The sequence below is a fragment of the Heterocephalus glaber genome, unplaced genomic scaffold (assembly GCF_053883595.1).
Source record: "Heterocephalus glaber isolate CG9 unplaced genomic scaffold, H.glaber_assembly_v1.0 deba00001555, whole genome shotgun sequence".
Lineage (NCBI taxonomy): Eukaryota > Metazoa > Chordata > Mammalia > Rodentia > Bathyergidae > Heterocephalus > Heterocephalus glaber.
In genome coordinates, this window is record NW_028258346.1 from 16,952,347 (window position 1) to 16,973,130 (window position 20,784).

Sequence of the window (20,784 nt, forward strand, 5' to 3'; positions counted from 1 at the left end):
ATGTCAGATCTATATACCTATATCTACTCTGCTTTTTAAAGAAATATAACAAGGTTTTTCAGCATTTTTATCAAAAACTTGCTATAAACACCATTTTAATAAAGCGAGCACATCATACTCCCTCCTAAATTTCTATTTATGATAAATTGCCAGTCATTAATGGATTGTTGAATTCCACTTTTTGTTGTATTTTCCAAAGTTTTGTCCAATTTCCCAAACATTTCCTGGTGATACTGTGCCAGATAGATGATGTCAAAGTCAAAAGCTATAAAGATTTCTAATATTTTAACAATTATTGCCAAATTGCTTTGCAAACAAGACCTGCCTACTCTTTCTCTGTGGGTTTAATCCAAGGTATCGGTGGAAGCAAGTGAAGGGCTATGTCCTGGGAGCACCGGAGTGTCTGTGGCCCAATGCCACGTCATATAATGGATTCACTTTACAGAAAGTCCAGAAAGAATGGAAAGGAAAAATCATGAGATAAGAGATAAATAGAAACAAAGCTTTTGCAAATAGGGAGGGGTGGAGGGGTTGAAGGGAAGGCAGGGGAAGGGGAAAAAAATAAGAACCAAGATATATCACGTAAAGGTACAAGTTCCCAATGGTGAATGTAAATGTATTGTATACCTAAAATGTACCAATAAAAGAATTTAAGAGAAAAAAAAAAGAAAGAAAGAAAGCCGGAAGCCATACATAGTGCTTGCGTAACCTGCACAGAAATCTCTCCCCTTCACAGTTCTGGAACCCAGCATCAAAATGCCATGGAAGCTGAATTGTCAGCTCAAGTACCAAGCAAAAAGCATCTCTCTCCTCTCTGCTCTCAGGGATGTCTCTACTGACCCACACACTTCAGTGTTTAGTTCAGAGATAACTTTCAATAAACTGTTGTCATTTGAAAATAGTCTGGACAATGTATGGTCCATCTGAGATACTGAGAAAATAAACAAGTTGGGGAATGCTCCCTTCTCTCATTTGTAACCCTTTCTGGAATATGTGCACCAGATCTTTCCCTTTCTTCCTTGCAGCAGCACAATTTCAAAGAAAGCTCTTGATTTGGCATTTCTGGGAGACCCTTTTCTAAGGAGATGCAAAAATGAATGGCACTGGAGTTTTGCTTCAAAGCAACCAGTTCATCCTCCTGCTGCTATTTCTCCTGCAAATTCAGAGTCTGGGTCTGGATGTTGATAGTCGCCCGACTGCAGAAGTCTGTACCACCCACACCATTTCAACTGGACCCAAAGGTGAGGAAAGGAAATCCACATTTTTGTGTAATAAATATGATCTCTCCCCATCTCTCAGCCCATCCTAACCTGTCTCCTCTTGCCCCCCTAGCTTCCTCCCACTTCCCTTTGATTTGGTAGAATCAACAGTCTGTTTCTTACTTAAAATTGCTGCTCCTCCTTTTGGCTAAGATCAAGTGTATTTCTTACTTAAAGCTTTCCCTGGAAGTTAGTAAGAGAAGGCTGGGAGGAGATGGGACCCTGGGGTGGGAATTTGATGAAAGTCACCCAGGGTTGGGGGGAAATTCCCTCTCCCACCAGGCCCCAGAGGAAGATGGGCACTGAAGGTGTTCATCTTCAGGAATGCTTTCTTTAAGACCATCTGTTTCTATTCTTGCGTTGTTTTCCTTTTGTCCTTCTCATACGGATTCGGGCAGTTAAAGGTCAATAAAGTAAAAATTAAATCTTAAGTAAACTTTTACTTCACAATTATTGGGCTCCTGGGTGCCAATAAAGAAGCTGGGAAATCCTGTTGTTAAGGGTTGGAGGTAGGACAGAAATGAAGATTTCTTTATTTGAGAGTAGACTCTTCAAGGCCAAGTGCCTTTAGCTGAAGAATGATAGAATATTGCAAAGTTTTTCAAGTAGAGTCAAGGTCCAAGGTCCAAACATGCTTCAAGCAACTGGTTGATAAAAAATCTGTTTTCTTGGTTTCTGCTCTTACCCTTTTGCTCTGAAAGTGGTCACTGCACTGTAGACCGGTGCACTCTTATTAGTAATTCATGCCTTTTCTCCAGGCATGAGGTTGAGGAATTGCAGCTGTTTAAAATTTTAAGTAGAAAAAAAAGTTCCTTCCAAATAAAATAAAAAATACATAGCTTGATGTTTGTCAGTTATTTAAATGTGTATTGCTTAAAGTGCATGTTTTTTTAGTCAGTGAATTAATTTCCTCCTAAGAGTGCAATCCAAGTTTTAACCTTTGATGCTATAAAATAAATACAGAGAGGAACAAGGAGATGTTGGTGCTTCCAACTCATTTCTGGGGTGAACAAATGAATAACGTGAGGGCAAATGTTCAGAAAAAAAGTTTATGTTAGAAAAAGTGTTTACTTAAGACCCTTGCTGGAACTCCCATGGAGTGTAGGAAACTCCGAGTCATGCCTGCGGTGTTGTGGATAACACTAAAAATGAATGTTTGCCTTAGTCAGGCAAATGGGATTTTTGGAAGAAACTTCAACTTTCAAACTGAAAGTGTTTGAAACACTGGATAAAGTATTGTTAAAAGAATATCCAAAATACAATGCTTTCCAATCTAACACTTCTATTCATTTTGATTCAGCTACCATGAGCTGAGCACTTACGCATCAAGCAATATTTTGGGCACAACAGGTGCATTAGATGATATTAGTGTCGGGAGTAACAGAGAGGTAAGGAATTCAGGAGGGAGGCAGAGGTCAGAGCAGGTTTTTTTGAGAAGGTTGAAATTGAGTTGGGTCTTAGACATGATTCTGTTAGGCAGATGGGGAAAGAGCACTTTCCAAGGAACAGCAGAGCTTACAGAACAAGAAGAGAAAATATTTAGCATGCACTTAGGCAAAGGATCCCACTGCTTGCTTTTGAGAGGTTACAAAGTGTAAGTCAAACTCCTAACCGCTTCCAAGATAAAGGCAAAGAATATACTTTAAAAACTTCATGAAACCACCCTATTTGATTTTATGATTTCAGTCCATATTCAATATTTGTTGTATATCAGCAGGTGTCCACCTGCAGGTGTCTTGGGGTCCACCAGGGGTCTTTTTCATTTTTGTTTTATGGTACTAGAGATTGGACCCAGGATACTGAGGTACAACCCCGGACCTTTCTTAACATTTCATTTTTGAGACAGAGTCTCCTAAATCACTAAGTTGTCCAGATTGGGCCTGAACTTGCAATCCTCTTGCCTCGGCCTCCCAGAGTGCTGTGTCACCATACCTGGCTCCACCATGAGTCTTCTCATCCCCCTTCTTCATCTGCCACAGACCCCCTTTCTCCCCATTGGAAATCATGTTACGATTTCCAACAATAGAAACCTAGAAGTCTCCTTAACTCTCTTCCGATCCCATGTCGGATTATGAGATGTTTTTACAAGCTGGAGTTTGGCAGGAGGAAGACCTGAGAGCACTGGGGAAGAGGAAGAGTTGCTTTCAAACCCCGGGTTCTAGAACTAAGTCTGTTATGGACTCAGGTGCAATTCCCTCTTCATCCTTGGAACCTGGAGGCTTTGCATCAAATGCATTCCAAATTCCCTTCTTAGTGAGGAGATTCCATGATTCTGGAAGTCCCACCCATCATGCCAGATGAGGAGGGTCTAAAGCTAAGATGAAGAACCAATCTCAGGACTTGTATCTAATTATGAAGGTTGGAGTTAGATGGCAAACTCCCGGAGTCAGCACTCAGTCTGCTTGTTTCTTCCTTTGAGAGCACCTACCCACGTACAGGGAACAGCATCGGGCATGTTTATTGCTGCCTTTCCTCTGCTCTGGATACTGGGTTAGGTGTTACAGACACAGCAAAAAACATTTCCTGGAACCCTCTGTCCAACATAGACTACTGTGCACTGGACCTCATTCCTTCCTGTGTCCTACAACAGCCCCTCTCTAGCCCCAAACAAGGCAGATTTGGATATTTAGCTCTACAAAATTAAAAAAAGTGTTGATGGCTAAGGGAACATATTTATTTGGTTTTTGATCAACATATTTTTTCCTTCAGTCAAAGTCTTTATTTTTTCCCCTGGCTAATTGTCTCATTGCTGTATCCCTTAGGACTGTGGCACTGAGCTCAGAAATTTCTGATACTCTGGGAAACAGGCAGTAAAAAGAATGTAAATTCATTTAAGAGAATAGGAACTAAATAAATTATTTAGCGTTGCAGATGAAAAACAATAACACTACCCAGTTATAGAATCTCTTGTCCAAAATACAGACATCCTTTTTACAGTATTATTTCCTAAGCTTGACTCAGTGGAAAGAAAGGCGTTGGATTCCATCTGTTTGGTCTTCAGCATGTTGTCATGTCCATGACTGGGCTTTTTTGTTTTCAGAATGGACCTTCAGCCGACTTGCCTTAAAAATAACATAAAATGATCAATATAAATTTATGTTGTATAGATTTCATAAAGAGATATCTCACAAATTCTGTTTATCTTTCCCTCTTCTCCCTATTGAGTAACCATTTGGGGGACATTGTTCCAATTATCAAAACTATGTTGTTTAAATAAGCATTATTTTTCTTTCTATGCCTCAATTTATTACTTTATGCTGCTTAGCTGAAAAAGAAAAGATGCTCTTGTTGTGATTTTTTTCTAGTTTAGTGATTTCTTTTAACAATTTATGTGAAATTCTGACCTCTAGTGGTTTAACTCAAAAAGAATAATGCCAAGAAATGAACCAGAAATGCACGTGTTAAAGGTAATAAGAAATATTTGGAAAATGCTTTCTAAAATTGCAAGGAAACTTAAAAGGCATTGTCTTACTTAATATCCACTTGCCTTATGTGGCAAGAATTTCTTACGCATAAGCATACAGGCTCAGCAAGGTCGTTCAGGAGAGGGAGTCAGTCAGCTTCAACTTGACTCCTGGCCTTCGGGCCCTGGATCTACCGTCCCATTGCATTCACTAGTTCATATGAGTTTTATACTGGCATGAAAAACATGGTCCATGGGCCACATTTTGGTGACGAGACCTGGGTAGGAAAACGCCTAAGAACATGGAATTCATGCAACCTTACAGCCCAACAGTTGCCTTGGACACTAACATAAGCTGAAAGGAACAGCAAATCTTCTCTTTAATCATTAACCTCAGTGCATCATTGGTCTGTTTGGAAACTAATACTGTGTCCCCTGTTCCTTATTTTGGCTTCTGCTAGCCCCTTGGTTTAGGAGCTTTTTTCCTTTCAATGACGTGTGTGTGACCGTGGCCCTTAAGGCCCTTTCTAGCTGGCTTTTCCCCGCTGACCCCATCACTGCAAACTGCTTTTTTCCCTGAAATTTTCTCTGGGCAGGCGGCCTTGTCTCTCATTCCCGCCTCAGGACGAGGCTCTTCATGTGCCCTATGCCTGGCCCATCTTTACCCTGGCTGTTCCCAAGGATCCTTCCTTCCCCTCCCTACGCCTTAGCTCTGAGCCATTTGCACAGGACGGCCCTGCCTGCCTGCACTGGCGCCATCTGCTGGCTTCACAGACTTTTCCTGAAGGAGATTCTCTTGCGTCTTCTTGTAGTCAGGCCTGGAATGCAGGCTTCATGAAAGCAGGGACGACCCTGTCCTTCTTGCTAAGTGTTTTCCCACAGCCTCGAAGACTTTCTGACTCTGACACACTGTGCTTACTGGGTGCTCAGTAATTATTTTTAATTAAATGAACCCAAATGTTCTAACATCTACTATTTTAGCAGCAGTTTAGCTGATAACATAACTTCAAAATATCCTCTATGTCCGGCAGCTCCTAAAACGTGTCACTCATGTTTCCTAAAAAGGGCTGCTCCTGGGGGCCATTGTCATTGTGCCCCCTCCCCAGGAGCCAAAGAACCCTCCTGGCAGTGGGTCCTGCTCTCCTGCTAACTGCAGTGGTGCCACCACTTCCCGGGAACTCTGCCTCAGCTAGTCCAGCCAAAAGGGAGCTCCAAATGCATTCCAGAAAGAGGTTTTCACTGCTTCTGAGAACACTATTATTAAGGCGCTTGTCCTTTGTCCCAGAGCTGCAGGGGCAGGTTAGAATTCAGTGCAGTTATATTTGGGCTCTGGGCACCAATCAAGCTGACAACCCTTCCAACCAGCCCATAAGCAGGGTTGCCTGGACTCCAGCTATTACTTAAAGGTTGCACTGAGGACCATGGGATTCCACACGTGAAGTGACCAGAGCATTTCAGAAAACATGAGGCATGCGCAAGGCCCCTCTTTACCAAGAGAGGCTAGGCCACAGGGACGCGGTCTCCAGCTTCCTCCCTTTTCTGGGGTCATTGCTCAGCAGACCAGTTAGCCACAAGACGGTAGACTTCTGTTTGGCCACCTGATACGTTTCTGGCATGACTCTTTGTCCCAGCAATGGACACAACTCCGGTTATTCCCCTCAGTACTTCCCAGACTCCAACACAAAGACCCTGTAACTTGCCAGATATCCTCCAGAATACTTGGATCTCTCACATTCCAATTGGAAGTATTACTACCTGCAGGGTAACTCACAGAGGTAATTTGGTAAAACCTGTTATTTTTGAAAACTGAGGATTAGGGAGGTAAAATAACTTGTTCCAGGTCATACAACTAGTGATTGGTCGCAGAGCTACAGCTAGAACTCAGATTCCAGATTCCCGGAAGCAGCCCATCCCACCACTGTGTACATTCATTCTCACCTTTCATCATTCCCATCGAGTAGGAATTATCCTTCAGTCTTAGGAGTTAACGTTAGAAAAGGAATTCTGTGAAGTCAGTGTATAAACATGGCACAGAACAACTTGCACTGCATCTGCAGGTTTTAAGTTAAGCTGCCCATTCCTTTCTGGTGACTTTATCAGAGAGATTAAACAAGCAGGCATTTTCCTAAAACCTGTTCATCAATTGCATTAATTCATTAGACTGCTTCATTATGCATTTTAATATGCATTTCATACATAAGGACAGACTAATACTTTCGCTCTCTTGGCTTCTTTAACTTTGATATTCTTGTGTGTGGATATCTGGGGCTGTTGTTCTTTATCTGTTTTTCCTCTCCTCCATTTAGGTAGATGGCAAGGAAACATTTCAAGGCTGGGTCAGGAAGGAAAGAATAAAACTCCAGTGTATCAAAGTGTGGATAAAAATGAGACAGGATGTAGTGACTGGTAACAATAAAAGAAACTGTTTGTTTTATTTTAATAAGAGCATATTTTTAACCTATGTTATTTATGGTCTCAACTTTCTTGCATAACTACTTGGCTATGTACCAACTGCTAGTAGGGACCATAGTAAGAGAACCTTGCATGTTGGCAAAAATCATGGGCATTGGAGATGGACGTATGTGGTTTTGAATTTGAGCTCTGTCATATACCTAGTTATGTCACTTTAAGCCTTGATGTCCTCAAATTTAAAATGGTACATTAGTCACTTTTCTATTCCTGGGACAAAATACCTGACATTCACAACTTAAAAGAGGAGAGGTTTATTTTGGATCACAGTTTTGAAGGTTTCAGTTCCTGGTTGATTGACTAAGGCAGAAACATCATGGCGGACGCCTGGAGGTAGAAAGCTGTTCCCTTCATGGTATTCAGAGGCACAGAATATCAGAGCCAGAGGAAAAAGATGCCCTTCAAAAGTGGGTCCCAGTGACCCACTTCCTCCCACCAGACCCCACCTCCTAACAGCCCCTTCATCTACATAAGTCTTGGATGGATTAATCCACTGATGAGCACAGCGCCCCGTGATCCAATCACCTTCCAGAAGCCCCACCTCTGAACACATGAGACTTGAGAGTTTAAGTACACATTTCAGATGTAAACCATAACAAATGGAGATAAGGATATTGCCCAGCACTAATGCTTACTTTGAAAATTAAAACATGTTTAGCATATAGCTGAGCTAGCATTATTTTTTTCGGTAGCTTCCATGGCTCTTGGTTCCTCTTCTCTCTCCACTTCCCTAGAGACAGGATCCTAGATTGTAAAGGTGGCTTCCCAAATAGAAACCCACCAGGTAAAGGGAGCCACCTTCTGCTCCTTCCTGCAGTTTCCTATTTTTAGTTCCACTTCAAAATCAACTATTATTCTCCAATAGCTCATAACTCAAGACCATGATTTCTCCTCACTGCTTCCTTTTGTAGTTCTCCAAGAGAGATAGCATTCCTGGGATAACAGTATAAACACTTGTGGGGCCAGAATAGGGCTTAAATGAGTTTTCAGATGCATTAAACTAAAGTCTCAGTTTTCTTCTCAGTGACAGGGACTTGGTAGCTGTGTGGATTGTGCTGAGGTGTGAGGTAAGCCTTTAACACACAGGGTCAAGGACCTGTAAATGTGGCTGCACTATAGGTTACCAGACCCAAAGGAGAATGTGACTGTTTCCTGTATTTTTATTATTTTGTAAGAAATATTTCCCTTTAGCTAGTGCTTATGCCCTACGTAGGATGTTGACCTGGGGTCTTGATGACCCATAGAAGCCAGACACAAGTCATCTGCCACTTGTACTCCTTCTATTTATGAAATTCTATTGGTAGAAACCGGATAACTGCTAGAATGGTTTTATCTGGCCTCCCACTTCTCATGATATTCCAATTCACATCCAGTCTCCCTGCATCATATATATAATCTGTAATATGTTATCACTTTATAAAATTCTCAAAGTTTTAATTTATACCATTCTCTGCTCTTTTAGAAAAGCATTGTAAATATACTCAATACAAATCTGACATGCAAAAATCAAGTGAAGTAGCATAAATAATTTCATGCTTTCTATGTTATGTATTGTGATTGTGCTTGATTTGCGAACTCTGGAGGTATCCTTGCAGGTCCCTTGTGGCCACTTGATACTACTTGTATCTGTTAAATTGCATGCACATAAGTCTCAAGAATTTAAAAATTATTTTTAATCTCTGCTGACATACAGGGGTAATTGCCCCTATTTTAACGAGAAAGAAAGTAAAGCACGTTGCTCTTGCATATGATTTGGCTTCTGAGTGGGAATACTTTGACCCTTCCAACTCTCTAACTACAGGGGGAAAAGCCCAGCAAATTCACTGCTAAGAGGGGCTGCTGAGATCTGGAAAATTAGTCATATTTTAATAAGAAAGCTTACATGCACAGACAATGCCAATTTTTTTTGAAGTGATGATTTTTATTGCTCCCTGCATTCAAGAATTTCTCAATTCTGAGAGCCATTTATTTGCCGCTACTAAGTGTACGATGAGATATTATAGGGTTGAGCATGGTCAGAAGTATTTTTTGATAGTGTTGTTCTTTCTGGCCTGAGATGAACCAGTATTCAGAAAAATAATTGCTGTTCAGAGCCAAAGGCTGCAACAGTCACCGCTGCCCCGTCAGATCACATGCTGCGTGACCAAATGACAGGACAACCAAAAAGAGCAAGCCCACATGTCCAGGGGGAAGTCGGGAGATAGTGCGAGGTGGGTGGTGTGGCCGTGCTGGCCAGGCCACCAGTGGCTGTGGGACAGAGCCAACGCCAGGCTGTAGACACAGAGTGGATGCACGGAAGTGAAGCTCACACGGGGGTGCAAAGGCAGGACCGTGACCTGCTGTCCTAGACCGGAGTACTCCTGAGATGACATTTTATTTTTCAAAGTAAAGGAGCTCAAATTTTGGCTAACTCGTGTAGAATGGTTTTTCTTGTCTCCTCGTATTCAGGAAAGGCAATGCTACATTAGTATTATTTCAATGTGGCCCGAATGGGCTAACACAAAATTGGTTGCTGCTCTTTCTGAGTCTCTAATATTTTAGTTCTGAACAAATGAGTATGTCCAAAACTAAAATGTTTCACTGCTGCCCAAGCATCTCTGATCTGCTGTGAAGCCTTTAGAATGAAAATCACTACTTTTCCTTACATCCTTTCCTGTCTCACTTTTAGAAATATAGACATAGGGGTGAGGAGAGGACACCTTTGCAGAGGAGAACAATATAGAATAGGAAAGTTAAAGTCTCCCCACTTGTGTGCCATTGATGTTTCCAAAAGATCATCTGTGAGATGATCCAAAGTGACACTGCAATTTCCCTGTCGTAACTCCCACATTTTTAAGACCTCATTCAGTGCTTCCTGGGCACCAAACTCTTCCTGAGAGATCAAACCTCAACCAATATGGTGCTGAATCCCTAAGACCAACATTAAACTCGGTAGCTAGTAGAAAGCCAATAAATATTTGATCAGAGTGAAAATCATCAAAGCATGTTCTGTGTATGTATGAACTTGCCAAAAATAAAATGCATTAATCTGTGAAACCAATAAAAAAGTGAAGAAATGTGTTCAATGAGTGACGAGTGAGTAAATTGCGAAGCTTTGGACAACACTCAAGTACGTGTTCTACACTTATCACAAAAATCTTATACTCTAAGTAACTGATATTAATACAAACAGTTCAATAAGAATGTATAAGTATTGTTTAAACAATGCTTCAAGTGGCAATTGGAAAGTAGTAGAAACAAGGCACCAAATAGTGAATTACTAGGGAAATAATTCTATCAACATATTCAGAGAAATTAGAAAGTAGAAGAGAAGAGAAATTAGAAATTAACTTGAGGCTGGACTCAGGGAGACAGGGACCATCACCCGTTTTACATTACTGATGGTGTATTTTTCAGATTGCCAGAGTATTTCATTCTTCCTGTAACACAGAACATGTATAAAGTTCTGCAAAAGAAAAATGTGGAAAGAACAGCTAGTGCTCTCTCGCTTCACCAGAAATCCTTCAGTTTCTGGGCCCACTTCTTCCATGTAACCATCAGTACTACCTTGGCATTAATATTTTGTCTACATTCATTCTATTTTTTTTTCTTATTCTGTGTGATATCATACTAGGCATATTATTCTGGAAGAAGAATTTTATACACAGTGTAATTCTGGAGCTTATTCCTTATCCAGATGTCTTCTCTAACTCATTATTTTTACTACCTGGAAAATATGTGTTGTATTTCACTACAACTTTAACCATTGCAATGTAACAATTATCTTTGATTTTAATTTCATGATGACAAATCTTCAGATTGCTTATTATGTTTTTGTCTTTTCCACTACATTCTTGTACATACATTTATTTTTACTGTTATTTCTATAAAATAAGTTTCTTAGGGTAAATTAAAATGTTTATTTTTTATTTTAATCATTATTGACATATGATTTTCCAGAAATGTAGTAATTTACATGGTCAGGGATGGTGAATGGCAACATCTGACTCTGATGGTGAAATATGATATAGAAATATACATAATTGTGTGTTTCTCTGACTAACATTCAGTCTTGGCATTTTTCATCTATTATTTATTGCTTAAATATTTGTGCTATCTTTGTTTCATTTATTGTCTTTTTTACAAAGCAATTTGCAAATGTCCTTTGTATATTAAGATTATCACTTTTTTTACATTGTCATGTTTATTTATTTCCCTATCATTCATTTCCTTATAAGCTTTATATATCTACATAATATCTTTTTTTAATTGTTCACAAGAAAAATACATTTGTTCCCAATTCATCAAACTATACATTCTAAACATTCTTTATTTTTAAACTATCAAAACACAAACAGTAGAACAAAACCTTGCACACAGGAAAATCATGATCAAAACAAACCAATACTTTTCAAATATTGGGAAAAGCAATAAAAGTAATTATACTAAAAGAGGCTATCCTTTATAATCCCCAAATTTAAGAGAAATCATGTAATATTCTCATATTAACTAAAATTATCAAATACAAAGAGGGTAAAAAAATAAATTACTAAAACTTTGAGTCCCTCTATTTAATAGGGAGTTTACTGGCAGAAATCCAATGAACATGGTAAATGAAAATGTGGTTCAGAGCTTTAACAAGCTTTCCACTAAAGTTAGTCAACTAACAGACCATACAATCACATTCAGTTCAGGAGTTTACCCCAAGGACTTAGGAACCTCTCACTATTTGGTTAATGTATTTACTACCAAATATCACTTTAATAATTAAATATATTAGCCAGGCATGGTGGTGCCTGCCTGGAATCACAGCACTGGGTGGTGGAGAGTGGTACTGAAGCAGAAAATCACAAGTTGGAGCCCAGCCTGGGCAACTCAGTGAGACGCTGTTTCAAAATAAAAAATAAGAGCAGGCTGGGATGTAGTTCAATGGCTTGGGCTCATTAGCAATGTTTGGTCTATAGAGCCTGTTCATGGAGGGTGGTTGGCTTCAGAATTTTTTCCCCCATTAAGTTTATTGGTACATTTTAGGTATAATATACATTTACATACATCATTGGGATCTTGTACCATTACATCAGTATCTTGGTCTTATTTTTTTTCTCCTTCCCCTGCCCTCCCTTCAGCCCCTCCATCCTTTCCTATTGGCAAAGATTTTGTTTCCATTTTGTTCTTTTTCTTATATTTTTTCCCTTCTTTCCTTTCCCCTACCTCTCCCACTTCCCCTGCTCCTTTAGACGTTTTCTTCCTACTACACAATATCAATTATACATTTTTAAAATTAAAACATCAAGACCTAGGAGACATTATTACAGATTTTACAGAATTTCAAAGGACATAGAAAGCATATTTCAAAAATCTGTTTTGAAATAAATTTGAGAACTTCTAAGAAGTATCTTGGAAGACAAATTAATGAAACTAACTCTGAAAGAAATATAAAATTTGAATAGCACCTATTAAAGAAAGTATATTCCTAGCTTGAAAACCTACCTATATGATAACAACAGGCTCATATACATTTTAACTGATAAATTATATCAAACATTTAAAGCAGGAAAAAAAAGGAACACTTCTCCCCTCATTTTAGGAAATCAACATTGTGCTAATCCTAAAACTGGATAAAGATAATAGAAGAAAAAAGTATGAACATAGATAGAAATTTGTTTAACAAAACAAACTATTAGAAGTCAGATCTGGCAGTATGTAGAAAGTGGTTTTATTATAGGGATGGCAGTGTTGGTTCACCATTGAAAGATCCACCCTCAAAAGTCATCATTTTAACAGAGGAAAGGAAAAAGCCATATGATCCTGTCACTAGTTGGAGAAAAAGTATTGGACTAAATTCTACAGCTGTTCATGGTAAAAGCTATCAGGAGACTAGAAGTAGAACAGAACCTTCTCAACAGATTAAAGACATGTACTCCATACTTCCAGTGAGAACACCTTATAAGAATGGAGAAGATACAATGCTTTCTCCTTAAGGTGGGGAACAAGGGCAGATATGCCTACTCTTCATCTGTCCATTAGACTTTGAAACATAGGTCTAAACCAAAATAGTCTGGCAATAAAATGACACAACTAGGATAGGATTGGCAAGGTAGAAGCAAAATCTTCAAATGGAGATGAAATGATCATCTACAGAGAAAATACTAAGAAATCTGTAGGAGCCCCTAGTACTTGTATTTGAATTTAGCAGGATTAGAAAACACAAGGTATATATAAAAATTCAGGTCTGTGTATACTTGCTATAAATGAAGAATTGGATATTGAAATTTAAAAGCTATGTAGGAGTACAAAGGACCTAGAAAAGTTAAAAAAAAGAACAGTGTTGGAAGACGATTAGTACCTAATTTTAAGACTTCTTCTAAAGCTACAGTAATCAAGGCAGTGTTGGTGTGAGGAAAGATACATAGATCATTTGAATAAAACAGAGAATCTAGAAATAGAACCACACATATATGGTCCACTGAGTTTTGAAAGATTATTTAACATTAGCATTTTATAGAATATAAACTCAATTCAAGAGCTGAGGAAGAGATAGTGTTTTCAGCAAATGCCACTAGAACACCTGGTATCTGTATATAAAAAATTAACTTCAACCCTTTATTTCCATACATGAAAATAACTTGAAGGGATCTATGAACCTAAATAAGAAAGCCTAAAAGTATAAAACTTTAAGAAGAAATTATAAGGGAAAATGTTCATGAATTTAGGGTAGGCATGAATTTCCTAGGATACAAAAAACATGATGTATAAAAGAAAAAAATTGATAAATGAGATTCCATCAAAATTTAGAACTTTAAATGACATCATTAAAATGAAAAGTAGTCCTTAAACAGACCATATTTACAATGCATATAACCTATGACCAGAATATATAAAAAATTCTTAGAGCTCATTAATAGACAACCCAATTAAAAAGTAGACATAATAAATAGCCAGTACAGCAAAAGGAAAGGTGTACAACTCTAGAATCAGAAAAATACTAATCAGTACAATAACAAGATTGAATTATACACTCATTAGGGAGATGAAGTTAAAAGTTTTAAAAGCCTTGTCGTGACTTTTTCTTTTTGTTGGATTCTCCCCCTTTGAATTTAATTTGTCACGCCCAATGGATTCATTCTGCTGGGCTTCCTGAGGTTGTGATCCTCATTGTCTTCTCCTAGGGTATTGTCTAAAATTTTTTGGAGTGCTGGTTTGGTATTCATGAAGTTCCTGAGGTGTTCTTTGTCATGAAAATATCTTATTTCTCCATCAATTTTGAAAGATAGTTTTGCAGGGTACATCAATCTGGGTTGGAGGCTGTTTTCCTTTAGGGCTTGAAATGCATCACTCCAAGCTCTTCTTGCCTTGAGGGTTTGCATTGAGAAATCTGCTGTGATTCTGATGGGCTTTCCTTTGTATGTGATTTGTTTCTTTTCTCTCACTGCTTGTAGAATTTTGTTCTTCTGTTGGATTTCAGGAATTCTAACTATTATATGCCTATGTGTAGATTTTTTTTGATCAAGGCTAGTTGGAAATCTAAATGCCTCACTTATCTGTATGTGAAGTTCTTTTCCCCTGCTTGGGAAGTTTTCTGCCATCACTTCTGTGAGCAGTTTATTTTATGTCATCTGCACTCTCTCCTCTTTCTTCATTGACTCCAATCTTATGTTATTCTTCTTTGCATCATCTAGCAGTTGCTGGATTGATTTCTCATATTCTCTTACAATTTTAAGGCAATTTTTCTTTTCCTGGTCACTAATTGTAATCTTATCTTCTATATCTGAAATTCTATCCTCACATTGATTCATTCTGCTGCACAGACTTTTGATGGAGTTTTTAATCTCCTGGAAATCTGTTTGCATCTGTTTTATGGATTCCATTTGTTTCCTATGTTGAGATTCCATCATATTCCTCAGATCTTCTGTTTTTTGTCCTCTCTAGATTTATTAATCATGTCTTGCACTATAAGCACAATCTTTGCTGTAATCTGAGTAATTATTTCTGATTTCATTTTTCCCAGATCCTCTTTTATTGCCAGTTCAGGGAGTCCAGGTGTTTGAGTATCAGATTATTCCATCTCGTTTCCCTTTGGGGTTGCTGTAGGTGATCTGGAAGTCTGTTTTTGAGGCTTGTTTATGTGTCTTCTCATTTCCAAGTGGTGGGGGGGTGCTTTTGGCACCCCCTGGCTCACCTTCTCTGCGTTAGGAGCATGGAATGGTGGTGGGGGAGCTTTCTTCTAGGTGCTGGGACTGGCTCAACTTCTCTGCCCTAGGAGTGTGGAATTGCAGCAGGGGGAACTTCCTTCTGGGTTCTAGGACCAGCTCAGCTTCTCTCCAGAATTTTAAAAGAATCTTTTACCCCAGAAAATCTTCAAATTTCTCACATGGTCATCTATGACTATTTCTTTGGGGTTTTTTCTGTGTGGACAGATGTCAAATGAAAGGGAAGAGCATATGCCATTCAGTCCAGGCAGGGACTGGAAGACATTATGATGAATGATGAATTAACAGGTTGGATGGGAATACAAAGTCATGCAGTCAATGCCAAAAAAAAAACCATTGAAAAGGTCCCTTGATGGCAATCTGAAAGTACATACACTGGACTAATTAGTTTGGATTTAGCAGATAGAGAAGAACTGTGAAACATTTTGAGTGGGGCAGTAGCATGACAAAAATGTGATTTTATAAAGATTAATTTTCAAGATGGTTTGGAAAAGCAAAGTGAGATCCAAGGAAACCAGTATCCAAACAACTGTTTATTGAACAGAAAATATTCTATGGACTTTGGATACATCGACAAATTCACCACCATGGAAACCATTTAGGACTCACCTGTAGGGGACCAAGATTAGGACCGAGGACAAGATTAGGACCAAGGATGGGAAAAGGTAACCTAATGGCAGTAGGAATGGAGGGAAAAGAAAGGATAGACATGGAAAAAATTAAGAATGGAGATGGCCATGAGGGAGAGTCATCAAAACAGGCTTAGGAACTAAGTCTGGCGAAGGAAGGAAGGAAGGAAAGAAGGAAGAAAGGAAGGAAGGAAGGAAGGAAGGAAGGAAGGAAGGAAGGAAGAAATATTGGGAGACTATTGTTGTTTATATGTAGATGTTCCCCAAAGCCTCCTGCACTCATTGGAGGGGCATTAGGAAGGCGATTCGATCATGGGGGTTAATTCACTGATGAGTTTATGGCTAAATGTGCTGTTGGGAGGCAGAGCCTGGCACAGCTGGGTCACTGGGGGCATGGCCTGGAGGGTCCATCTCCCTCCCCCTCCCTTGGTCTCTCTCAGCTTCCTGCCTGCCATGGGCAAACCTCTACCATGCCACCCCACCCTGGGACAGACTACTATGGACAGAAACCTTTACACACTGTGAGCCAAAATACACCTCTCCTCCTTTAATTTGTTGGTGTCAGGCATTGAGTTCCAGTAACAAGAAATAACTAAGACAGAGACAAAAGAAAATTAGAAGAGGAAACAAAAATATGGGACACAGGCTAGTGATAGAGGCATTATTTTGTGCCCAGCCGTACTAGATGATACCGCAATAATGGATCATAGGACATCAGCAGAGACCTCCCAGCAGACCGAGGGAAGTCGACTCATTAATCAACCACTATTGAGGATGACATCTCAATCAATTACTAACTCCTCTGACTGTACTGTCAGTAAGCTCATATTTATGCATCTTGTCTTGAGGCATTTTACTCCTTTTCTTTTGAGAGCATTTATTAAGCAAGCGCCTACTGCATCTCAGATTCTGAGCCAGGAGCTGAGAATGCAAAGAGGACAGTATGTCATCCAGACCTGTCTCAGCCTCGGGGCCACAGTGTAGTACAGGAAGCTGTGAAGTGCAAGAGGTGTGGCTTTCAGAGTGAGATCAACTCTGCTGCTCAAGAGAAAGAGGGAGGAGGAATATTTGTACCTAGAAGATCCTTGGTCATGAGCTCAACTTGTGAGGTACACAGAGTTCAACGGAAGATAAAAATCTCCATGAGCTTTTGCTGGTGAGGGTATTTCAGCACCAATCAGCCCTGTTATGGTGGCAAACTTGTGTGTCAGCTGATTTTCTCTGCATATACCCTGATATGTAAATTTATTCTACTGGAACTAGGTCTGAGAGTTTCCATTCATTTTTCCTGACAGAGGACAGGGGAGACTGGGGGATGTGGGCCAGTGCAGGTGGGCATTTCTTCCTTTGTACCCCCTAAACTGGGAATTGACTTTGGTGCCTAGGTCCTCCTCCTGAGACTCAACCTCCCTACGGGAAGGGACCTCAATCTCTTGATCACTGTTCAGAACTTGCCAGTGAAAGGATCCAACGCAAACCGAGCCGATGACACAAGTTAATATCACTGACAGCAGAAGAGCAAGGGCAATCGGAAAATTGTGCCACAGGGAGGATTCGGATTCGGATTTGGATTCGGGCTGCACGAGCTGCAGGTGCTTCAGAGTGCATCCTGGGCTCCATCTTTTCCCCTTGGTCCTGCTTTCTTCGATGATGACTGTTGTCCAGCAGGTTCTTTCCCTGCGGCGTCATGGTAGATGCAGACCCTTCCGTGCCAGTTTGTGCTCTGTGACTCCTGCAGACAGACCGAGTGTCTGCCTGTCCAAAGTTCTAACTAATACCCTCAAGTGGAAACTTAGGGTTCTCGCTTGGCCCAGCGTCAATTTTCAGAATCAATTTCCACGTATAAAATCCAAACCATGTGGGTTGGGAATGAGCGAATGTGGTTTCCTACAGAAAACTGTGGAGCTGTCACAAAAGCACAGAGAGTAGATGCCAGGAAACAGAAAGCGAGACTGCCCACTGCACATGCAATACTCCTGAGTGGTGAGAGCACACAGCGCAAGCGGCTGTTTGTGAACGGCGTCATCCACGCTCGCTGAGGAACTCCGTGAGAAAATGCTCCTTATCCCCATTTTCCAGGATGGAAAACTGAAGGAGAAAGCTTAATTATTAAGCAGGAGATTTCATTTTAAGTTTAAATAATTTGGCAAGTTATTTATTACAATTATTAAAATTCAATTCTTTATTAAACTTAATTATTTATTAAAGTATAGGTATAAATTATTTAGTATATGATTAAAGAGCTGTTATTTAGAAAATTAAGATTTGAGCCTAAATCCATATAGAAATGTATGTACATAAAATTTATATATATATATATATATATATATATATATATTTTTTTTTTTTTTTCCCTGTTCCATCTATGGCAGAAAGCTTCCAGAGAGAATTTGAATGACTCTCCTGTCTTCTAAGAGACATGTGGTTTTTGATACTGGAGCTTTTGGGCAAATCACATCTTTTTAACAGAGTTGCTCTCTTTCCTATGAGAGTCTCCTTGGGACAGCTTTCCTACTTAAAGGCAATTTCCTGTGGATTAAGATGCAGTTGGTTCTTTTGTAACCACATCCTCACTTAGGCCCAGAATAAACAATGTTTTTGGAACACTTTAAATGTGTTAGGAAAAGTGTTAATTTTTCCACATGAACGATCATATTTCATGCACATTCATCATGACCGTGTGCTATCACATTAGGGTAAATCTATTGGACCCCTGCTCCACCGTTTCACAAATATTTTTCCTATTCCCGAGGAGCACACTGTTGTTTACTGTTCTGAAGCAGGTTGGCCAAAGTCTGGCCCTCCCTTTTCTACACAGCAATAAAGATAGCAAACCTATCATGTCAACAAGTCATTCTTCATTTACTAATCATGCTGCATTTTTCTTATGCTTTTATTAAAAAGAAATATGGAGAGAACTTGCCTCCAGTGTCTCAGATTAGAACAGGGCTGCGATGAAATGTCACCATAGGTCCACATTTTTTCTGCAGACCATGACCACTGCCACCTTTGGAGGTCAGCGGGCTGTGCTGTCAGAGATCTCATTTTAAGTGACAGCACCTTCTCCACTGGGCTCCTGTCAGCCAAGTGATTGGTGCCAGTCCCAGGGTAAAGCACCATTTGGACAACTGAAGAATCTCACCTTCAGGCCATCACAGCAGCGATACACAAAACACAGCACATTGGACAGGAGATAAAGTAACTGCTTGATTGGTTTCTTTTTCTACCCATAGTTTCCATGCCAAAGTGATTATAACTAATCGAAGAACCATTTCTCTCCAAGTGAGGAAATCTCCTTCACCCTGGGGGGCTCTAGGAAAGGCAGATACTCTACTCATTTCCAATTACTGAGAAGTAAACAGAGATTTGGGGAGGTTAAATATCACACTTAAGATCAAAAAGCTGGGGTGCTAGTCAGCTTTCTGTCACTGTAATAAAATACTTCAGATAATTACAAGGAAAATGGTTTATTTTGGCTCCTAGTGTTGGAAGTTCCTGTCCATTACTGAGAACAGTTGCTTTTAGGTCTCCAGTAGTTGGGTGGCCAGGTGCCAGAGGCAGGGAGCACACAGTAGAGTAGCAAGAGGGAAGAGGACAAAGAGATGCCCTTCAAGGTCACTCCAGTGACCTCTGAACCTCCCACCAGGGCCGCCTCCTAAAGGTTGCTCTACTTTCCAAAGGCACCTTTGTGGGGCCCAAAACTCTCAAACATAGGTCATCATGGGCCACTCAACATCTGATCTTAGCAGCTGGAAAGCAACATAGTGAGGCCTTGAACTCAGAGTGTGCAAGCTTAGAGCCCTGGACTTCATCAATACATTGTCTCACCTTCCCAGGATCTACTGCCTTCTGTGACTTTGAAAATTTGGAAGTTTGTCTTTTTCCAACAACTCTGTTCAAGGTTTCTTTATCTATTTATTAGTGGTTCTTTCAGAAGCAAAAATGGGATTATCTGCCATGGTTTATTTTCAAAGGACTTAGACTTAATCCTGTGGATTTCGGCTTCTCTTTTTAAGTGCTCATTTCTCCTGTTTGAGAGATTATACATAACACAGTGTGGGTTCAAGACAAATGAGATGGCCACACTCCACGGAGGTGACTGGAATAAATACTTGTAGCCCATTAAAAAGTAAGCTTGATATAATGGTGAGATGTTCATTCGCATAGGAGACTATTTCTACCTTTTAGAGACATTTGCTGAAGGATTTAAGGAACACGTGCCGTGTCTGTAATTGACTTTCTTTTTAAAATTCAGCAAAAATAAGTTGAAACAATTCCAACATATATTTGCTAAATCCCCATAATGAGTATATGTCTTTGTCATTAAGTGTGTGAACAGTCTCATAGTAAATAGTCAGAAAAGCTCACAGTTAAGTCAAACAGTAAGCAATGATTACAGGAGGGGGTTGAGGTGGTGAATACAAAAGAATAATCACTGCTGTGCCTTCCTTCTCTTCTCATTAAAGTCAACACAGATGAGTTGACCAAGTGAGCTGTGTTAAACGCTTTCATCCGTTATCTCCTCTAATCCACAACGGTTCTATGAGGTGGGCATTGGTTCCCCTATTAATGGATGAGGGAACTAAGATTCAGAAAAGTGAAATAACTCACTGTGGCGAGTAACAACACAGGGTGCTCTCTTTGCTTACAGAGAGCTGTGTGGACACAACTGGGTGGAAGGAATTCAGGGAGTAAGTGAGGGTGCTGCGAGAATGGTAGCTGAGTGGATAGGGTGAGGCAAACAACAGCAGCTTCCAAGGATGCCAAGTATTTCAGCAAAGTGATTGGAGAAAGAAAAGTATTGGTCCATTGCCCGGCGCCTGTAGCATATCTGA

General features: G+C 39.8%; 1 protein-coding gene across 1 annotated transcript in view; it reads left to right on the plus strand.

The window, feature by feature from the left end:
- Window positions 1-975: 975 nt before the first annotated feature.
- The window catches only part of Colec10 (collectin subfamily member 10), a 48,345-nt gene continuing 28,536 nt past the window's right edge, over window positions 976-20,784 (plus strand). Inside the window, exon 1 of the mRNA XM_004850209.3 lies at window positions 976-1,241. Within this exon, the coding sequence (XP_004850266.2) occupies window positions 1,094-1,241 (148 nt within the window). The 5' untranslated portion in view covers window positions 976-1,093. The remainder of the gene's footprint in view (window positions 1,242-20,784) is intronic.